At 43.8% G+C, this 22,791-nt stretch overlaps 1 protein-coding gene across 4 annotated transcripts in view; it reads left to right on the forward strand.

Annotated features, from left to right (window-relative positions):
- Positions 1-405: 405 nt before the first annotated feature.
- The window catches only part of rnf216 (ring finger protein 216), a 47,228-nt gene continuing 24,842 nt past the window's right edge, over positions 406-22,791 (forward strand). The window contains exons 1-13 of one of the 4 annotated variants that reach the window (XM_079521219.1): positions 406-496; positions 2,557-2,689; positions 2,808-2,938; positions 3,946-5,313; positions 6,503-6,573; positions 7,286-7,391; positions 10,646-10,807; positions 13,310-13,433; positions 14,539-14,672; positions 15,621-15,671; positions 17,559-17,696; positions 18,465-18,613; positions 20,583-20,661. In XM_079521219.1, the coding sequence (XP_079377345.1) occupies positions 2,623-2,689; positions 2,808-2,938; positions 3,946-5,313; positions 6,503-6,573; positions 7,286-7,391; positions 10,646-10,807; positions 13,310-13,433; positions 14,539-14,672; positions 15,621-15,671; positions 17,559-17,696; positions 18,465-18,613; positions 20,583-20,661 (2,580 nt within the window). In that variant the 5' untranslated portion in view covers positions 406-496; positions 2,557-2,622. Of the gene's footprint in view, positions 501-1,374; positions 1,482-2,556; positions 2,690-2,807; positions 2,939-3,945; positions 5,314-6,502; positions 6,574-7,285; positions 7,392-10,645; positions 10,808-13,309; positions 13,434-14,538; positions 14,673-15,620; positions 15,672-17,558; positions 17,697-18,464; positions 18,614-20,582; positions 20,662-22,791 lie in introns of those variants that run through there. The other 3 variants (XM_079521222.1, XM_079521221.1, XM_079521220.1) reach the window with 3 other exon arrangements.

Raw genomic sequence — 22,791 nt, forward strand, 5'->3', positions numbered from 1 at the left:
GTCTCGTGACAATCCATACTTTCCATATATTTGCAATAATAATTATGCTATGTAATTTTGGTCACCATGCTTATTTGATCATCATGGGTGAGGAGACTGTCTGTCTGAGAGCTCATCACCTCAGCCAAGTACCCTGTAGAGAAAGCAATAATAATTAGGCTATGTAATTTTGGTCACCATGCTTATTTGATCATCATGGGTGAGGAGACTGTCTGATGACTGTCTGAGAGCTCATCACCTCAGCCAAGTACCCTGTGGAGAAATGCATTGTCTCAAAAGTCTTTTGAAGCTTGCCTCAGGTGTGTGAAAAGTTTGCCACCTGCTGGCGTGTTTTGACTTTGCAACTCACTCACTCATCGTATTAGCAGCCTAATTAGTAGTTGGATTCAGCTTAGTGTGATTCATGAGTTAAATGTTTGGTAGTAGCAGTGCTCACTTTCTGCCTTTCCCTTCCTTGACTGACTAGAAGCCCTCAGAAGTCAGAAGAAGTCAGTCTGTAAGTTTATTGTATGATGTTGTGATTTTGTGTCAAGACGTTTATGTAAATGCCATATCATTTATTGTATTTTGTATTTCTGTTACAGTTTTACCAATTTGTGCAAATCGCCTAGTTTTTTTTGTCTTCTTGAACTTTTGAATGGTTGAGCTGTTGGATCACCTGTGTAGACTGTAGAGCAGTGGTTCCCAAAGTGGGGTCCGGATACCCCCAGGGTTACTTGAGGGCGTTCCAGGGGGGACCCAGCTAAATGATGATTTGTAACCAAATGGACCTTTATGGGTCTGTAACTCAGAGAGTGTACAAATGGACCCTAACGGGTCCATTTGTACCCTCAGAGTTAAATTAACAGTGGGTTTACATTTACAATATAAATTGGGGTACCAGAGATAGAAATGCCATTAAATCGGGGGTCCGTAGTATAGAGGGTATGCGCATGCTTAAAGTGAATGGCACCTCGAGTGGCAAAGCAACATGCAAAGTGAGTTTAACATTGTTTAACATGCAATCGGATAGGACTTTTCTGTTTGGATGTATGGGCTGTCAAGGCCAGAAAGTAGTTTTTTGCCACTCAGTAGGCGTTCCTGCATAACTTCCGGGTTTGATGATGATGTCACGCGCATACCCTCTATAATGCGTGTGAAACGGGGGGTCCTTGAAATTAATGTTTCGGAATCACTGCTGGAGCCGTAAAAATCCTCCCTTATCGGAGTCACTGGCATATGTTTTCAAATGGGGGGGGGGGGTCCGTGGCCTAATAAATGTTGATTTGGGGGTCCTTGACACAAAAACGTTTGGGAACCACTAGTCAAGTCAATCAACAGAATACTTTTTATAAATACAACTCCCAGAATGCAACTCGTTTTTTTAAAACGTCTTGCGTACGGTGTGACGTAGGCACCCACTCTTGTTTTGGCACTGTTTTATTCCCGCTGGTCAAGAACATCAACCGAAAAAAAGACCGTTTTAGGCGAGGCTGTCTGAGGTACATTATACTTATGAAAGAACATGAATATTCAGAACGACATGGGACTCTATGAAGGGACGAGCTGATCGACTGTAGGGCAGATATTCACACAGACAGTCGTAATGTTTGCTTTAGCTTCTCGGCTAAAGCTAACATCTCTCTCTCTCTCACTCGACTTCTCCTTTCGTTTCGACTGTGTTGTTGTTTTTTCCTGGGTGGAAACGATACATTTCAGTTTGTGTTCTTTGACAGGTTGATATTGTTCGAATGCTTCAGCGTACGTGTTGTTGTTAAACCTTAACTCCATCTATGTTAGGTAAGCATTGCACAAAGAATGGTGTAGCTGTTAACGCTAGCTTGTTGTGAGTCTCGAGGCAAAAAGGTGCAAAGTTTGAGAGCGCTTGTCACGCTAAACAGCACCACCAGTTTAGCTTATTGGTGACACACCGGTAAATGGGAAGTGAATCAAAGATAAAGCTAATGGGAGAGGAGAAGATATACATGACCAGATGACTACTGTCCTAGTGTCGGTTCTCCTGGTTTTACACTAAACCAAAACACAAAGCTAAATGGAGAGCTGGAGCTTAGAGTGTATCTAAGAGCTGGAGGCACAAATCAACCTGCTTGTCCTGCATAAGGTCTATTTGATCTGCTTAACTTGCTCCTCAGTGAAATAATGAATCTGATTTGAATTCAATTGACAATTGAATTGTCATTGAAAATCGATCTAAAGCTAATGTAAGTAATGATGATTCTTGATGGTTTTTGCTAGTGGACTGCATTTCCTGGTGTGAGTGTCTGTGTGTGTGTGACTGTGACTGAGCATTTTATGTAGACATAGTAGTCATACTCATAGTTTCATTGTATAGATATATTCTACTTTCTCTTAGCTTCCTTATGATTCTTGATGACAATTTGATCATGATGATGTATTACCATGTGGTGTTCTTGCTTACTGTAAATCTCCCTGGATTAAGAGTGTCTGCTAAATACTCTCTGTGTGTGTGTGTGTGTGTGTGTGTGTGTGTGTGTGTGTGTGTGTGTGTGTGTGTGTGTGTGTGTGTGTGTGTGTGTGTGTGTGTGTGTCTAATAGATGTTGGTGATCTTTGAGCTGTGGCTGTAGCGAGTGACCGTGAGCCTCTGTTACTTTAGTATCACAATGGCAGAAGGAGGTAGTGACAATGACGTTATTCACTTGGGAAGCTTCAACATTCATCGGAGTCATGGTAAGACCACTGCACCTGTTCATTAACAAACATATTTACTATAACCACTTGGACGTTAACCCATTTTGGGTTAGCTTTTGGTGTTTTAACTAAGCATTGTTATACTTACTGCTTTTAGGCCGTCGGTCACGTCGGAGGGAGCTCATCACCATCTCCGACGACTCTGATGAGGAGCTGGTGACTCGGGTACCTGACTCTGGTCCTGTTCTGGTCCCCTTTGACGACGACGACGACGTCAGCATCCTGGAGGTGAGTGTCTTTCGTCTCCTGCATAATAAATGCCATCATTACCATTCTGAGGTTTCAATAAACATGATTGCCAGTATTACAATTTACAATTTAGGCATTTAACATACGCTCTTAACCCATTTCGACCTGATTCCAGATTCTACAAATGCCTTCTAAATCATGACAGTTTGCAGAAAAACGTATGATTTGCGTCACATTTTCACGATTTTTCAAAAAATTGCAGACCTACAAGCTCGTAGTGCGGCACTCGTTGCCGCGCTATGAGCTTGTAGATCTGCTATTTTTTGAAAAATCGTGAAATCGTTAACAGCTAAATTATAACATAATGCTTAAAACACCAAAAGGGGTTCCCGCCCAGACTGGGTTAATCCAGAGCGATTTACAATAAGAAAGAACAAAAAGCATGGCAATATATCACATACATAAAAAGTAGTTATCATGAAACATGTGTAAGCTAAGAACATAACAGTGGAATATCTATATAATGAAACTATACACTCTTCATACTATACTACCGGTATACATATATACTATAAATTCTAGTGCTGTCTACGTAACATACTATAAGTCTGTATAAAATGCTATCTAAGTCTACATAAAGTGCTATCTAAGGGGCTAGGGTATGTGCAGCATGGGAGAGAAGTGATAAGCAGTCCTGTTAAAATATCCTGATGAATGACTGCATTAACTCGGAACCCTGATAGATGTAGTCAAGTGGACCACACCGGCAGATGACATGGCACCGCAAAAATGTACAGGCTATGGAAACTTCACACTAGACTTCAAGCATCTTAGATTCTGTGCCTAGAGGAGAGAATAATTAATTGGTGTATTATTTGGTATTGGCTCCAAATATGTGAGCATTTCATATAAAGTATTTTAATGACTTTTTGTGTTTGTAAAATCGCATTTGGTACGATGATTCGGCTATCTACCAGCCGCTGTGGCTGGTGTGTGCCCAAAATGTCCTGTTTATAATTGTACGTTTGGTTTATTTCTGTGTCAAGGCGCTACCTCCACGAAGACAGGTGATTCGCCCAGCAGCAACATGGAGTGGGTCACCAGCCAAACCAATCCAAGCCACGGCTCCAAGTACTTTGTCCATGGGCCTCGACGCTGTCGCGTCTACCTCCAAGGGCCACGCAAAACAGCCCATGAAGCGGGAGCCTCAAGCTGGCTCTTTAACACATTTACAGTCTCCGCTAAAACCTTCCATGTACACACAGCCGCAGCCCAGTGCTTCAACACTCACAGTCACAACCTCGGACAACCAAGCGAGGACATGCACCTTTGCCCCGTCTACCTCCAGAGATGCCAAGGCCGCCGCCGCCCCTGGCCCATCTCGACAACACAACGCAAAAGTTCCAGATCCATCGGCTCAGCCTCAACCTAGCACGTCCGGGAAGGCACAGCCACAACCAGGCACGTCGTCGACAGCACACGCGCATACACAGTCCCAAGCAAGTACCTCTAACATTCAGGTTTTATTTTTACCGGCGGCAATCACCGTTCATGGGTCAACACAAGTAACCATCAGTACTAGTAACCGTTACACACTCTCGCAGGAGAACCAGCAACCTAGTGCTTCATCTGCTCATACAGCCACACACACACGGACAGACCCTCAGCCCAGTACATCCAAACAGACCCAGTTAAGTGTGTCCATCAGCTCACATCGTCCAGTGATGACAATACTAAATGAACGCATGTCAGCATATCAGCGCATGCCACCAAATCCCGCCCAGGGCAACCTGTTCGTCCCGTTCGGACTCAACAGAGCAGAGGCGAGAGAGACTATGATCCCGCCTATGATCCCGACTATGATCCCGACTATGATCCCGCCTATGATCCCGACTATGATCCCGCCCGCCGTGCTGATCGCCGCAGCTCCAGAACGACTGGGACAACCGGAGGCAGGTCACAGGATCACCGTGGGCAGCCAGGCGGCACCGGGAGGAGGGGTCAACCCCAACCCTCAGCCTATGGCTGAGCCTAATCAGGTTCCCCCAGCCCCTAACCCCAATGCCAGGGTGCCTAATAATAATAACCCCATCCCCAATCCCCCTGCACCCCCTGCGGCGCAGCCCGCAGCAATCCCCCACCACCCCAGACTGCCCATTCTGAGACAGGCCAGTCTCATTTTCGCCCCAGCTCCGGCCCCCGCCCCAGCTCCGGCCCCCGCCCCTGCTCCAGCCCCGAACCCAGAAGGGGCCAACCCAGCCCCCGCACCGTTTGGGATCCCTCCTCCACCGTTTGGGTTCCCTCCTCCGGTCCCAGCAGACGATGTCAGGCCTGGTCCCTCTGTGCCCCGAGAGGGAAACAGGCCGGAGAGGCCCGAGTATCAACCTCATATTAGAGCTTTGATACGTGACGTGGTGAGTACTTTTTATTTTTTTTAGGCATCTGCAGTTACTGTATTGCAGCCGATATGCCCAGATTATTTTTAAACTATTCAGGACGGGAACCTCTTTTGGTGTTTTAATATAAGCAATTATGTCATACTTTAGCCATTTATGAAAAATCTTGAATGTGGCGCAAATCATTGAATATATATATATTCTTTCAGAGAGCATTTTTAACTCCAATATTGCATCGGGGGGGGGGGGGGGGCTGTGGCAAAATACAGGTAATTCTGGGGGTTCTTGACATGAAAAAGGTTGAGCACCACTGACAGGTTTTTCAGAAAACTGTTTAAATGGGTTAAACCACTGCAGAATGTCCCATTTAAAGTTTTCATACATCAAAGGTGCTGTGCAAATGTCCCTGCACCTACCTACATCCTTCTGCCTTTGAAGCAGAGCTTAACATTGGACGGGAAGAATTTAGATCTCTCAAAAAGCTAAATTTAGTATTATAAATAAGTTGACAGAAAAATAATCACTTGAATATATGGCGCCTAGTGTAGCGGTCCGGGCACCTAGGCTGCGCATGGCGGGGTGGCGCGGCGCGGGTTCGACTCCCGACCCCGACGACCTTTGCCGCGTGTCACCCCCCCCCCCCCAGCTCTCTCCATTTCCTGTCACCATACTGTACACTATCCAATAAAGTGTGTTTTTAAATCAGTGCTTCAAACATTTCCAAGTCAAGGACCCTCAAATTGACCCAGCAAAACAAATGGCTTTTTAAATGGCTGACATTTTTTATGGGTAAGACTTAAAATGTTTAAACTCTTAAACTGTTAACCCCCCCCCCCCCTCAATGACCCCTGGGGGTTCTGAACCAGTGTTTTTGCTGTTTTTGTTTTAGTGTTTAGTCTAGTTTTAGTCAGTTGATTTAGTTGAACAAAATGTATTTTGGCGGGCCTTGATGCTGTCGTAATGACAGTTTTTTTTCTTCACTTGCTGAAAATAGCCGATCTACAAGCTCACAACGCGTCGCAGCGCCACGTGTTGTGGGCTTGTAGATCTGCTATTTTCACCATGCAACTAATTGTCAATACATTTAGTTTTAGTCATCATAGCTTAGTTTTAATTTAGTTTCCAAGGAAAACACTGTTCTGAACCAATGTTGTAACTCTTTCTCCTCTGTCTGTCCCCATCCATCTCCTCTCTGTATGCGCTCCAGTTGGATCTATTTCCCGATGCCCAGGAGGACTATGTAGCAGACCTTGTCCAACAGAACAACGACATAAATTTGTAAGAAGCATCTACTTTCCTTCTAAATGACTTTAATTAAAGACTGTGATTAGACGATGCAGGGCTATTGGTCCATGTCGACACAGAATCCTCAGTGTTAGTTTATTAACTCTTTATAATTGTAACCTTGTGTAAGGGTTGGATATGTTGATATGTATATTGACCAAAAAAAATCACACCTGTGTGAAGTGAGGGGCGCTAATATATTAAAGTCTAACTCATGTTGTTTAGGTGATGTAATGGTGAACATTAAACGCCATTTAACAATAACGAGACAATATGACTATTGTAATAGGCGTTAAGATATGGTTTACGTTTGGGTGTCCATGTGTGTATTTTTTGAGTGTTGCAACCGCTCCTATAGACGGCTATGTGTGTCCCTGGGTCTGTCCCTGGCTGGGTGGCTGGGTCTGTCTGAGCACGAAAATAGCGTTAGCGTTTGTTCACCACCAAGTGTCACTGTTGCCCAGCCTAACACACAGGCCAGGAAGGAGGGCTTGTACAGTACAGTTCAGTACAGTACAGTACCACTCACTTCAGATGGGTCTGATTTTTAAATTGTCTTATGATTATTATTATGATTGTTGATGACAATTCTTTTATGCATTTGATGTATCACCATGTGGTGTTCTTGCTTAACTGTAAATCCCTCTGGATTAAGAGCGTCTGCTAAATGCCCTAAATTGTAAATGGTCTCTCTCTGTGTTTCTAGTGTGTGCAATGCACTATTGGAGAACCCGTATCCCAGGAGAGAGGCTGCAGCAGCCACAGCCGTTCCTACCAGCATCCTGCTAGAGTCTGGAGAAACACAGGCACCGGTAGGGAGGGTTAGGGGGGTGTGCGTGCTGTAGCGGTTTCCACAGTTAACGTGCCCAAGACGTCTGTGGACGGCTTTGGTATTACCGCACGTGCAGTGCCCAAGACGTCTGTGGACGTCTTTGAAAAAAATAATAATAAATAATTTTAATTTTTTTATTTATTTTTAAACAAAAAAATCATAATGTTTTGTTTTTGTTTTTAATACGTGGTGCCAAAGTTTGTGTTTTCGCCAATGAGAATGCATTGGGCGTTTAAATTAAATAACTCAGAAACTATAAAACATTTCAAGTAAAAAGTTCCAGCATGTGTCTCCACAGTCAGCTGAATTAAAAAAAAATGAATGGATTTTCTAGGTGAAAGTGATTTTCACCCACTTTTGCGTGGGCGCACAAAGTGTTAACACCCTGAACGCCTGGGGTTATTGAATCCATTAAATCATGGGTTTTCAACAGGTGGTCCGTGAAGGTGTTGCATGTGGTCCCTGACCATGCATCTAGTAATGTAGGAAAGTGAAGATTTGTATTTTAATTTATTGTACTGACCACAAGTTGAGAAACAATGCAGTAAATGACCCAGTGAAAAATGATGATGACGCGTCAATGTTGTCAGTTACTGGGAAGTCTGACATCTAGAACTTCCACAGAAAAGGGAGTGAGAATTTCAAGGGAATCTGTACCAGTTTGTCTGGTTGAGTCACCATTATAATTAAATGTGCCCATAATCAATCGCATGCGACTAGTGCTCGCTCATACATACAGTAAGTTGCAATGAAATTAGTTTAATATGGAAGGTTAATTTCCCCCCCCACAACATGCCCATATGCCCCCTCCCCACAACAGTGGTCCCCAGGTTGATTCTCAGTCAGGGTGGTGGTCCCTGGTTCATAATCGGTTGAAACCCCTTGCATTAAATCATAGCGCCCAGCGATTTATAGCAGCGGAGCACATTTAGCGACGGACCGGATGTTATCCCGGATGTGGCTGAAGTAGCTAGATGTAGCCAAAACACTCTTGAGGCGATGGACAACGATCGACAACAATTCTATCGCGACTAGCGACGGAACCACGGTGGGCCGTCTAACACAATCTTTTCTTAGGATTGGACGGAATGATTTAGATCAAGAGTTATCGATGACGTCCCGCTGTTGTGCAACATCGAATGTTGCGCAACAGACGCTCCCAGCCTGTGGAGCGATGCGATCAATTTTGATATCGATAATCTATATCAATCGCCGTCTTGAGCGCAGGGCGTTACTAATTGATAGGCCGGAGAACTCCACCCTGTGCGCTCAGGGTGTTAAATGGTGAGTGCGTGCGCAGGTGAACGGGTAACGCAAGAACTCAACAGGAATTTAACGTTAATTCATAATCTCCTTGGCACACCCCTTGGCATGCACACGCATGATGCAGAGAGGTTTCTGGCCTGTGCCCACTGTGCACAAATTAATGGTTTATATTTCTAACTCAACAATTGGGTAAAAGGTGTTTTAATTGATCAGAATGACAGAGAATGTAATGAGCCAAGTATGTAATGCCTTAACCCATTTTGGGGCGGGAACCCTTTTTGGTGTTTTAAGCATTATGCTCGGAGTAGAACCAGTTCTTATTGGGAGGGACTTCCTTTATACTCATCATTTAGCATTATGTTATGCTTTAGCTATTTAAAAATAGCAGATCTACAAGCTCATAGCGTGGCACTCGGTGCCGCGCTACGAGCTTGTAGGTCTGCTATTTTTGAAAAACCCGTGAAAATGTGACGCAAATCTTTATATATATTCTTTCAGAACGAACGTTTTTATCTCAAATCTGTCCTTCTGGGAGGGTCCCTGGAACAACATATTTTGAGATGGGGGTCGGAGGCCAATTTCATATAATTCTGGGGGTCCTTGACATGAGTTTGAGAACCACTGACATAGAAACTGTGGATTTATAAGACATTTGTACAATCGTCCTCAGGTCTAAATGTCTTAAAGTATTAAATCACTGGATTGGGACGGGTCTCAGGAGGACCTGTGTTATTACAGTACATACAGTATCGCCCTCTACAGGCCTGTGTTTTTGGCAGCAAATTTTCGTTTTAGTTTTAGTCATAGTCTCTTGAATAGTTTTCATTTTGTTTTAGTCACCTGGAATGTTTTAGTGTTGGTCTAGTTTGTCGACTAAATACCATAAGATATTAGTCTACTAAATCTACAGGTGATTTAGTCGACTAAAATGTATTTTGGCGGGCCTTGATGGCGTCGTAATGCTGCGACGCGTTGTGAGCTTGTAGATCGGCTATTTTCAGCGTGAAGTGTAAAATGATCTCCACTAGTCCCTAACATTTTAGTCTAGTTTTTATTTGTTGACGAAATTGTCAATATATTTAGTCTTAGCTTTAGTCATCGTAGCTTAGTTTACATGTCGTTTCCATTTAGTTTTCGTCAGTGGAAAATGGTAGTCGACAAATTATTTTATCGTCTTAGTTTTAGTCGACGAAAACGACAACACTGCTTCATGGTTCTGCTACATGCAGAACCATGTACAACCCAGATTCGGCACAAACAAGGGACTAAATTCTTTTCGCTCCTATGCCACTAAAATGTGGAACGCCCTACCAACTGTCATTAAGACATGCGAATCCCTTGACTCTTTCAAAACCGCTCTCAAAGGGCACCTACGGACGGCTGCAATTCGAAACTGGCCCCTGTAAAATCGGAATCCCTCAAACACGAACGCAATGACAACACAAGAGACGGTCGCGGCCACACAGCCAACTCAAGGTATGGCCACTGAGCCAACTTGGGGACCCAACGCAAGGACAACACAAGAGATGGTCACGGCCACACAGCCAACTCAAGGTACGGCCACGGAGCCGACTTGGGGACCCAACGCAGCTCCTCCAAGGAAAACAAACAATTTAACGGAGCTGAACGTGAATCCCCCCCCCCCGCCCCCCCCTTTTTTTCCCCTCACTGTATTTTTTTCTTTTCCCTTTTTACCTCCTTTTTGATGAATTCTTTTTTGATGAATTCCTGTTCTGTCTATAGAAGTGTCTATTTGTACGTCTCTAAATGTTTTGATGATTTGAACATGGTGGACCCTGTTGGAAACAAGTGTAATGCTTAATTGGGTCGTCCACTCACAGTTAACAGCCTTTGTATTGAGTTTGTGCTTGAAATGTACTGTAATTCTGCAAACTGTTAATAAATTCTTCAATCAATCAATCAATCAATGCTCTCCCTGTCCTGGTCTCTTGGTGCGGTCCCCTACAGGTGACGGAGGACCTGTTTGACTACAGCAGGCTGGGCACCGTGGGAGCAGAGGCCATGATGCAGGCTGCCGACCTGCTGATGGCCGACTTCAGGATGCTCAAGACTCAGGACGTCAAATGGGCTCTCAACAACCTCAAGGGCCATTATGCAATCACACGAAAGGTGCCGCTGCTCGCATCATAATGTTATTACCTCACCTCCCCCTTTTGTCTTCTCTCACCATAGTGGTCAATCTCTCCTCTTTTCTCAAACCCTCACATGTACGTATTATACACAATATGAGTGTAGTAACCAGATCTCACAACCCTCACATGTATAAGTATTATACACAATATGAGTTTATTAACCAGATCTCACAACCCTCACATGTATAAGTATTATACACAATATGAGTGTAGTAACCAGATCTCACAACCCTCACATATAGGTATTATACACAATATGAGTGTAGTAACCAGATCTCACAACCCTCACATGTATAAGTATTATACACAATATGAGTTTATTAACCAGATCTCACAACCCTCACATGTATAAGTATTATACACAATATGAGTGGTAACCAGATCTCACAACCCTCACATGTACGTATTATACACAATATGAGTGTAGTAACCAGATCTCACTATCCTTATTGCTAAATTCTGGTATGTCCTAAGAATAGAAACGGGTCAAATCAATTTTCTCATATAGAGCGGAAAGTGTGTGTGTGTGTGTGTGTGTGTGTGTGTGTGTGTGTGTGTGTGTGTGTGTGTGTGTGTGTGTGTGTGTGTGTGTGTGTGTGTGTGTGTGTGTGTGTGTGTGTGTGTGTGTGTGTGTGTGTGTGTGTGCGCGCGCATATAGATAGATGTATATATCGTATGTCATAATGTGCAGAAATAGAACGGTAACAAATGAATAACCATTTTTATTGATGTAGCTAAATAAAGTTAATATAAGTAAACCCATGTTCAAAAGATGTGCTGGGTGGGACATACTAATACTTGGCAATCACTTCCACTGTTCCCTGTCTTGACTGGTTTAATATCTCTACCTACCTGCAGGCCTGATGGTTTAATATCTCTACCTACCTGCAGGCCTGATGGTTTAATATCTCTACCTATCTGCAGGCCTGATGGTTTAATATCTCTACCTATCTGCAGGCCTGATGGTTTAATATCTCTACCTACCTGCAGGCCTGATGGTTTAATATCTCTACCTACCTGCAGGCCTGATGGTTTAATATCTACCTATTTGCAGCCTGATGGTTTAATATCTCTACCTATCTGCAGGCCTGATGGTTTAATATCTCTACCTATCTGCAGGCCTGATGGTTTAATATCTCTACCTACCTGCAGGCCTGATGGTTTAATATCTCTACCTACCTGCAGGCCTGATGGTTTAATATCTCTACCTACCTGCAGGCCTGATGGTTTAATATCTCTACCTACCTGCAGGCCTGATGGTTTAATATCTCTACCTACCTGCAGGCCTGATGGTTTAATATCTACCTATTTGCAGCCTTATGGTTTAATATCTCTACCTACCTGCAGGCCTGATGGTTTAATATCTCTACCTACCTGCAGCCTTATGGTTTAATATCTCTACCTATCTGCAGCCTTATGGTTTAATATCTCTACCTACCTGCAGGCCTGATGGTTTAATATCTCTACCTACCTGCAGCCTGATGGTTTAATATCTCTACCTACCTGCAGGTCTGATGGTTTAATATCTCTACCTACCTGCAGGCCTTATGGTTTAATATCTCTACCTACCTGCAGGCCTGATGGTTTAATATCTCTACCTACCTGCAGGCCTTATGGTTTAATATCTCTACCTACCTGCAGGCCTTATGGTTTAATATCTCTACCTACCTGCAGGCCTCATGGTTTAATATCTCTACCTACCTGCAGCCTGATGGTTTAATATCTCTACCTACCTGCAGGCCTGATGGTTTAATATCTCTACCTACCTGCAGGCCTTATGGTTTAATATCTCTACCTACCTGCAGGCCTGATGGTTTAATATCTCTACCTACCTGCAGGCCTTATGGTTTAATATCTCTACCTACCTGCAGGCCTTATGGTTTAATATCTCTACCTACCTGCAGGCCTGATGGTTTAATATCTCTACCTACCTGCAGGCCTGATGGTTTAATATCTCTTCTCTACCTATCTGCAGGCCTGATGGTTTAATATCTCTACCTACCTGCAGGTCTGATGGTTTAATATCTCTTCTCTACCTATCTGCAGGCCTGATGGTTTAATATCTCTACCTACCTGCAGGCCTGATGGTTTAATATCTCTTCTCTACCTACCTGCAGGCCTGATGGTTTAATATCTCTACCTACCTGCAGGCCTGATGGTTTAATATCTCTACCTACCTGCAGCCTTATGGTTTAATATCTCTACCTACCTGCAGGCCTTATGGTTTAATATCTCTACCTATCTCCAGGCCTGATGGTTTAATATCTCTACCTACCTGCAGGCCTGATGGTTTAATATCTCTACCTACCTGCAGGCCTGATGGTTTAATATCTCTACCTACCTGCAGGCCTGATGGTTTAATATCTCTACCTACCTGCAGGCCTGATGGTTTAATATCTCTACCTATCTGCAGGCCTGATGGTTTAATATCTCTACCTACCTGCAGGCCTGATGGTTTAATATCTCTACCTACCTGCAGGCCTTATGTGAAGCGTTGCAGAAATGGCAGGAATCGGACGACCCATCAGGGAAGAGGCGGAGTGGAGAGCGGAGTAAAGCGTCCACTGAACGGGGAAGCTGCATAGATTTCCAGTTCGAGCACGGTAAATGCACTGCATCACATTGAACCCATTCTGACCTGAGATCAGTTCGAGCACGGTAAATGCACTGCATCACATTCAACCCATTCTGACCTGAGATCAGATTCTAAAAATGTCTGTTTGAAAATGACAGTTTTCTGAAAAAGCTATGTTTCAGAATGTCAGTGGTTCTTCGATTTTTCAAAAATAGCAGACCTACAAACTCGTGGCGCGCTATGAGCTTGTAGATCTGCTATTTTTCAATAGCTAAAGCATAACATAATGCTAAATGATGAGTATAAAGGAAGTCCCTCCCAATAAGAACTGGTTCTACTCTGAGCAGAGCATAGTTCTCCCAATAAGAACTGGTTCTACTCTGAGCAGAGCATAGTTCTACTCTGAGCAGAGCATGGTTCTTTCGACGGTTGCGTGGCCTAAATTAATGTAACGTGGTGGTTTCATTGTCACAGTGGTTTGGCAGTGTGGAGGAATCACACTGCCAAACCACTATGTTCTGACAAACAGGAATGTAAGATTAACAATAATATATTGTAATGGATGTATTGCACTCGGTCAGACTGACCTAAAACAAACAACTAATCATGAGATATATTATTGTGCGCAAGGAGATGGACACACAAGAACCAACACCCCATTCTGAATTGCCCTTTGCTTGTTCACTAATGGACTGTTTTACTCTGATAGTAAGTAGCCTTGCAGAGCCATGAGGCCCATAGGGCAGGAGCCTATCTCCTGTTTCTGTAGCGTGAGGCAGCTTGATGTACAAGTACACCCCCTGGACATGACGCTAGTATGTCGCAGGGACTTACCCCCAATCCAACCCTTGATGCTGAGTGTCAAGCAGGGAGGCATTGGGTCCCATTTTTAGAGTCTTTGGTATGACCCGGCCGGGGATTGAACCCCGACCTCCCAGTCTCAGGGTGGACACTCTAACCACTAGGCCACTGAGCTGGTCGGCTCTGATAGGCTGCAATACAATTGCCAGGGTATAGGGTTCATTTATATATGTTGTGTGTTTTGCAGAAGTTGGAACACGTTGAATATTTGTGTTAGGACACTCACTCGGGGCGTGATTGATGATTCACTTCTTTCGTTTCCCTGACGACAGGGTCTGTGAAATACGAGAAGAAGATGTTCTTCCTCTCGCAACACCGGCGGCACGTCAAGCTTTACGGCATGCTGGAGGAGAGCGTCCAGAAGGAGCTGTCCTTCTACCAGCAGAAGGCCAAGGAGTGGGCAGAGGTATGTTCACACAAACACACACACGTGGTCAACAGAGCAGTAGACCGTAAAACCACATCCTCGTGGATTAACCCATTTTACGTTATACTTTTAGCTATTGAAAAATAGCATATCTACAAGCTCATAGCGCGGCACTCGGTGCTTGAACTTGTAGGTCTGCTATTTTTGAAAAATCATGAAATTGTGGCCCAATAGCGAACGTTTTTAACTCAAATCTTTGCTTCTGGGAGGGTTCCTGGAACAACATATTATCAGATGGGGGTTGTCGGCCAAATACATATATTTTTGGGGGTCCTTGACATGAAAATGTTTGAGCACCACTGACATAGAAACATGGGGGGGTCCCTGGCGCGTGATTATGAATCCCACCAACGTTCTAGGGTAGACCCGCCTCACCATGTGTCTGATTGGCTCCCGGGAAGGCATAGTTTTACTGAGGTTAGGCCGTTCGGGTTAGGTTTAGGGGGGTGCATACTTAGTTTAGACTAGTCATTGGTTAGACATGAGTTAAGGTTAGGTTTAGGTGTGCTGCCCCGTGGGAGGTTAGGCCGTTCGGGTTAGGTTTAGGGGGGTGCATACTTAGTTTAGACTAGTCATTGGTTAGACATGGGTTAAGGTTAGGGGGGTTAGGTTTAGGGTGAGGGTTTGAGATAGGTTGTAGTTGTAGGACTAATGACTGGTCGCAAAAACGAGAACTGTCAATCACAACGACTACTGGCCAATCACAGCAGGGCTTTCCTAGAACTGCGGTGGGATAACTAATAAGTCCCTGGCATATATTTTCTAATGGGGGATTCCGCGGGCTAATTGGTGTCAATGTGGGCGTCCTTGACATGAAAAGGTTTGGGAACCACTGGTGTGAACAATGCTGTCTGATTGCAAAGCCGTTTGCAGTTGATAATATCTTCTCTGTCTCAACTGTCTTGTCTTGTGCCCCGCCCACTCCAGCACGAGGACTTCCTACTGGCGCTGCAGGTCAACGAGGACGAATACAAAATGGTAGGCCCAAAACTGACCTGAGGTCTGTGTCGGGTTCATGCTGCTTGATTTACTTCTCTCACAGTTTCTAATATGTTTGAATGTACTTGATGTCTCATCTCCCTCTCTCAATCCACTCTGTGTTGTGTTGTCACACACTCCATTCTCTAAATGGAAAAGTAATTCTATATATAATGGCATATAGAGATGGATGGATAGATATCTATAATGTGGCCCTCAGGTTAATGTCAGACTACTGATATAATATTGGTTTCAGCTGTTACAATTCCACAACATGCAAACATGACCCACTTTAATTACTTCAGTCTAAATTAGTAGCTCAATGCTCAACACAAGTATAATGAAACGCATTTGAAATTACATATAAATGTTAATTTTCAGGATTCCAATTCAAAAATAGCAAAAAATAATTCAAGATTTCAATTCGAATATAGAAGAAATAGCAGATGTACAAGCTCAAAACGTGTCGCAGCGCGAAGCGTTTTGAGCTTGTACATCTGCTATTTTTGCTACATCAGCAATGTGGCCCTCTGGAGTATATTTTTAAACGTATTGCAAAGTGCCGGTATATTTCTAAATTAACTTAGTAATGGGTTCTAGTCTTTGTATTCAGGACACATAAGGTGTGTGTGTGTGTCCTTGCTGCTCAGCTGGTAGTGTAGTTGCTGCTGGGTTCATATTTATGATGTGTGTGGTGTCAGCAGTTTTGAGACCTGAAGAGGTCAGCTGCACAAACATTAAAATGGACCCTCTCTAATTAATCTATTTAATATGTTGGCACGAGAACATTTCCGCAGGAGTAAAAATGGCTGAAGGTCGCGTGTCATTATCTGTGAAGCTGCAGCCGCAGTGCAAGCCCCTGCAAAGCTATTATGCTGAATAACGCACTGTAAACTTTTGCAGCCAGTTTTACAGTAATTAATAAGTTTCATTGTGCCATGAGGCACATGAAGAGACACACCGGAGGACTCCAGTCAATTAGTACACAAGGTATCAGTGGATACATTTAGCTACACACTACTCTATCTGTGGAAAAGAGACCCTTTGGTTGTACGTCTGTACAGCCTGTAAATAACAGAAACCCCAACAGCTGCGCTGTTTGTGAAACAAGCTTCCAATCCAACCCATTGATGGTGATCAGGGAGGCATTGGGTCCCATTTTTACAGTCTTTGCTTATGACCCGGCCCGGGGATCGAACCTCCGACCTCCCAGTTTCAGGGCGGACACTCTAACCACAAGGCCACTGTCTGGTGGTTTCACCCGACACATTATTACTATGTAATCATTCCTTGTTTTACTTGTAAAACTGTCATGTGTCTGATTCAGTGTTTTCGTCGACTAAAACTAAGACGAAAAATGTTCTACCTTTTTTCACTGACAAACTAAATGGAAACTACATGAAAACTAAGCTATGATGACTAAAACTAAGACTAAATATACTGTTCGTCAACAAATAAAAACTAGACTAAAATGTTAGGAAGGGACTAGTGGACAAGAGATCCAGTAGAAGTCATTTTACACTTTGTGGCATGCTGAAAATAGCTTGTAGATCGGCTATTTTCAGCAAGTCATTACGACGGCATCAATGCCCTCCAAAACACATTTTGTTCGACTAAATCAACTGTAGATTTAGTCGACTAAAATCTTATGACATTTAGTCGACTGAAACTAGACTAACACTAAAACAATCCAGGTGACTAAAACTAAGTGAAACCTATTCAAGAGACTACGACTAAAACTAAAATCTAAATTTGCTGCCAAAAACAACACTGGTCTGATTCTACATGTTTGGGAGTTGATATACTATAGAGCCAACGTTTTAGTGAGTGCAGCCTGTCGGAGGAACCATCTGAAGTGCATTTTGTACACCTCTCTTCCCCAAACAGGACGGACAGCTGATCGAGTGTGGCTGCTGCTACGGCGAGTACGCCTTCGAGAAGATGACCCAGTGTTCCGACGGTCATCTGTTCTGCAAGGAGTGCCTGGTGAAGTACGCACAGGAGGCAGTCTTTGGCTCTGGACAGGTACACACACGCAAGCACACACACACAGACAGGCAGGCAGACACCTGTTGAAGGCTGCTTTATTCTTTGTTGTGCAACAGCGGTGTCATGATAAGATGCCATGTGTGAGCTTGTAGATGTGCTATTGTCAACGAGGAACAACATATTTTCAGATATGGGTCGGTGGCCGATTGCATATGATTTCTGGGGTCCTTGACAGGAAATAGTTTGAGAACCACTGACATAGAAACATAGGGTTTTTCAGAAAACTGTCATGATTTAGAAGACATTTTTAGAATTGTTCCCAGGTCAAAATGGGTTAACACGACACTGGCATTTACAGGGTCCCCCCGTCCTGCCATACACACCATGTTGTCATCCCCTTGACCCATGCATGCCTCTTGCCCTGCTCCGCTTTCTGGGGTCCTTGACAGGAAATAGTTTGTTAGCAAAGCAAAGCGAAGTTACTATATTTACCCAGGGTAACTGGACTAAGCATCAGATACTTGTTTACAGCCAGGCCCTGCTCATAGAACATTTCATGGTAGTGGTTCAATGCCTTGCTCAAGGGCAATTCAGCGGTGGTAATTTTAACGTGCCGGTCCGGGGATACGAACTGGCGACCTTCCGGTATCAAGACCGCTCCGCAAACCGTTCGGCCATAGAAACATAGGGTTTTTCAGAAAACTCAAGAATTTAGAAGACATTTGTAGAATCTGGTCTCAGTCCTAAATGGGTTAATAGTAATGTCTGCTTGTGTCTTCTATCATGTCAACCTGTGTGTTGCAGTCTGAGCTGAGCTGCATGGAGGGCGGCTGCACCTGCTCCTACCCGGTGTGCGAGCTGGAGAAGGTTCTGCCAGAGAACATCCTCTTGAAATATTACGAGAGACAGGCAGAGGAGGCTGTGGCCGCCAGCTGTGGTGACGAACTAGTGCGGTAAGGGAACTGCTGCGTGTCAGTGTTTTTTTGGCAGCAAATTTCTATTTTAGTTTTAGTCATGGTCTCTTGAATAGTTTTAATTTAGTTTCAGTCACATTTTAGTCACCCGGAATGTTTTAGTGTTGGTCTACTTTTAGTCGACTAAATCTACAGTTTATTAAGTCGTCTAAAATGCATTTTGGTAGGCCTTGATGCCGTCGTAATGACTGTTTTTACACTTGCTGAAAATAGCCGATCTACAAGCTCATAACACATCGCAGCGCGACGTGTTGTGGGCTTGTAGATCGGCTATTTTCAGCATGCAACTAATTGTAAAATGACTTATAGTGGATCTCTTGTCCACTAGTCCCTTCCTAACATTTTAGGAAGGGACAGTTGTAGTTTCTTTAGCAGATCCAATGTTTTCCCATTATTTGGTCACAAGCTCTTGATACTTTTCAATGGGAAATATATTTAAAAAACAATGAAACTTTGTAACGCTCCCGGTCAAGGCTTTATTCTAGATTAACGTTTGGACACAGTCTTCTGTCTTCGTCTGATAAAGACACTGTGTCGAAACGTTAATCTGTAATAAAGCCTTGACTGGGAGCTTTACAAAGTTAGTGTGCAGACTTCTACAATATATATTGTTTGTATTGCCTTATCCACCTTTAGTCCTGCACCTGCCATCCAGTAGATGTGCCAGTTATATTATTTCTCAAATTAACCCGCTACTGTACTGAGTTCCCTAACACTGAGTGTAAAATTAATGAAGTGTAAAAATGGCCAATATGTGTTATTACTAAGGCTTTTAAAGAGACGGTACACATATTAACTAGTTAACAGTTTCTTTAATATTATTTTATTGGTAAAAAGGTCATGAAAGGGAAATTCTCTTCCGGGCCACTCGTTGTTCTGAAAGGGGGCGGGACTAAAACGCTCTATACCAATTGGTATTATTAAAGTGGAGAAATAATGGACCAAAGTTAAATTTCCGAACTTTTGATGCTCAGTTTATTTTAAAAAAACAACAACTAACAAACAGTCTCTGAACTTAATCACTTTCAGAATTTCCAAACTAGTGAAAATAGCCACATTGTGTTGTCACAATGTGTTGCGACGTGTTGCGAGCCTGTAAATAGCAGCCACATTGTGTCACAATGTGTTGCGACGTGTTGCGAGCCTGTAGATAGTTTTATTTCTCTTCATAAATCAATGCCCTACATTGTGTGTCACACAAAAGTACAGAAAATCTTAATGGTTGAAATATGGGGCGATACAAGGTTTCTGCCAGACAGTAACGAGTCTGTATCCTTTTAATATTGCATCAAAAATCATGTGGTGTTGAGAAGGTACTGTATGGAGTGGGTGGTCTGTGTCCGTTGGGTTTTCATGTGGTGTTGAGAAGGTACTGTATGGAGTGGGTGGTCTGTGTCCGTTGGGTTTTCATGTGGTGTTGAGAAGGTACTGTATGGAGTGGGTGGTCTGTGTCCGTTGGGTTTTCATGTGGTGTTGAGAAGGTACTGTATGGAGTGGGTGGTCTGTGTCCGTTGGGTTTTCATGTGGTGTTGAGAAGGTACTGTATGGAGTGGGTGGTCTGTGTCCGTTGGGTTTTCATGTGGTGTTGAGAAGGTACTGTATGGAGTGGGTGGTCTGTGTCCGTTGGGTTTTCATGTGGTGTTGAGAAGGTACTGTATGGAGTGGGTGGTCTGTGTCCGTTGGGTTTTCATGTGGTGTTGAGAAGGTACTGTATGGAGTGGGTGGTCTGTGTCCGTTGGGTTTTCATGTGGTGTTGAGAAGGTACTGTATGGAGTGGGTGGTCTGTGTCCGTTGGGTTTTCATGTGGTGTTGAGAAGGTACTGTATGGAGTGGGTGGTCTGTGTCCGTTGGGTTTTCATGTGGTGTTGAGAAGGTACTGTATGGAGTGGGTGGTCTGTGTCCGTTGGGTTGTCTCTCACCAGCTACCTTCCCTCTCTGACCCTCCCAGGTGTCCGTTCTGCAACTTTCCGGCCTTGTTGGACAAAGGCATGTCCCTGTTCAGCTGTCCCAACCCCGCATGCCGCAAGGTCAGTCCCAGGTGCACACACATGAACGTCATGCTCACTCTCTCTCTCACTCTCACTCACTCTCTCACTCACTCACTCACTCACTCACACACTCACACACTCTCACACACACTCTCTCTCTCTCTCTCTCTCTCTCTCTCTCACACTCACTCACTCACTCACTCTCTCACTCACACTCTCTCTCACTCACACTCTCTCTCACTCTCTCACTCACTCACTCTCTCTCTCTCACTCACTCACTCACACACTCACACACTCTCTCTCTCTCTCTCTCTCTCTCTCTCTCACACTCACTCTCTCACTCACACTCTCTCACTCACTCACTCACTCTCACTCACTCACTCTCACACACACACACTCTGAGGTCAAATGTCCGCTAAATCTTGTCCCCGCCCGTCTCAATATTTTGCCATTGACAATGAAACGGATCAGAATTCCGCTAAATATGACGTAAATTAAGCACCAAAACATTAAACACCATTGACATTGAAGGGAAAATGTACGTCATATGCAAACTAACAAATCGGCCAACCAATCCACATAGATAGTCTGGGTTTATACACACCGAAGCCATCCCAAATCCTTGTCTAACATCCTTCCTGTGCAGTGAGCTTGTAGATCGGCTGTTTTTTGAGAACTAGTGAAGATTTTCTTTTAAATGTTTTGTTCAAGTTTGGAACACTTACAGGTTGTGAGTGGTTAATCATCCCATCAGTGTGCATAACTGCATTTTGAACTGTATGGGTCCTTTTGTTAACATTGTTATTTTGCCACTATGATAATATTATCAGTGTCAACTTGCCCTGGTAAATTATTTCTTGAATGGGACGAATGTGAAGACGCATTGCTTGTGAAATGCATCAGAGCTAACGTGGAGGAGGATGCCATTTATTTCATCCTTGATTTTCATTTGTTCAACCCATTTTGGGCGTGAACCCCTTTTGGTGTTAGCATTATGTTATGCTTTAGCTATTGAAAAATAGCAGATCTACAAGCTCATAGTGCGCCACCGAGTGGTGCGCTACGAGCTTGTAGATCTGCTATTTTTGAAAAGTCGAAGAACGACTGACATAGAAACATAGCTTTTTCAGAAAACTGTCAGGATGTAGAAGACATTTTTAGAATCTGATCTCAGGTCAAAATGGGTTAACATTGTTATTTGCCACTATGATAATATCATCAGTGTCAACTTGCCCTGGTAAATTATTTCTTGAATGGGACGAATGTGAAGACATTGCTTGTGAAATGCATCAGAGCTAACGTGGAGGAGGATGCCATTTATTTCATCCTTGATTTGCATTTGTTTAAAGGCCAAATGTGACCAGGGGAATGGTTTCAACATGGCAAAGACGAGCTTGCTTGAACACGTGTTGCCGTTTCTGGCGATCCACCACGGTTTGCAGGACAAAAAAGGCTTACCGAGAGAGAGAGAGAGAGAGAGAGATGGAGGGATCAAAGTAAGGCAGGCGTGTGTACGAGACACAAAGATTGATGAACAATAACATTTTTATGGAGACGATGAAGAGACTCCCATCTGGGGAGGTCGTTGACTGTGTCTCGCGGTGCGTCTCCCCCCCTCTTGAAGAATGCGTGGGGGGGGGGGGGGGGGGGGGGCTTTGCTTTGTCAGACTGTCAGCCATCTGCCAAGGCTGTCGCACGGATTCCCGTGCACAAGCTTCATTATCCCATTTTGACCTGAGATCAGATTCTAAAAATGTCTTCTACATCCTGACAGTTTTCTGAAAAAGCTATGTTTCTGTCAGTCGTTTTTCGATTTAAAAAAAATAGCAGACCTACAAGCTCGTAGCGCGCCACTCGGTGGCGCGCTACGAGTTTGTAGATCTACTATTTTTCAATAGCTAAAGCATAACATAATGCTAACACCAAAAGGGGTTCCCGCCCAAAATGGGTTATTTACCACACACACACACACACACACACACACACTTGTGATTACTTTACTTGTGAGGACATCGACTTTTTTGGACGGCGGATTTATGAATACCATTTTTTACCGTATCTTTGTCATTGTTGATCCTGAAACGGTGTGAACTTGTAGTTCTGCTACTTTTCCGTGCAGGGAACTGGCATGATGCAACTAAGTAGTAATCCGGCCTAACCTGAATCTTT

Source organism: Electrona antarctica (genome assembly GCF_951216825.1).
Source record: "Electrona antarctica genome assembly, chromosome: 14".
NCBI lineage: Eukaryota > Metazoa > Chordata > Actinopteri > Myctophiformes > Myctophidae > Electrona > Electrona antarctica.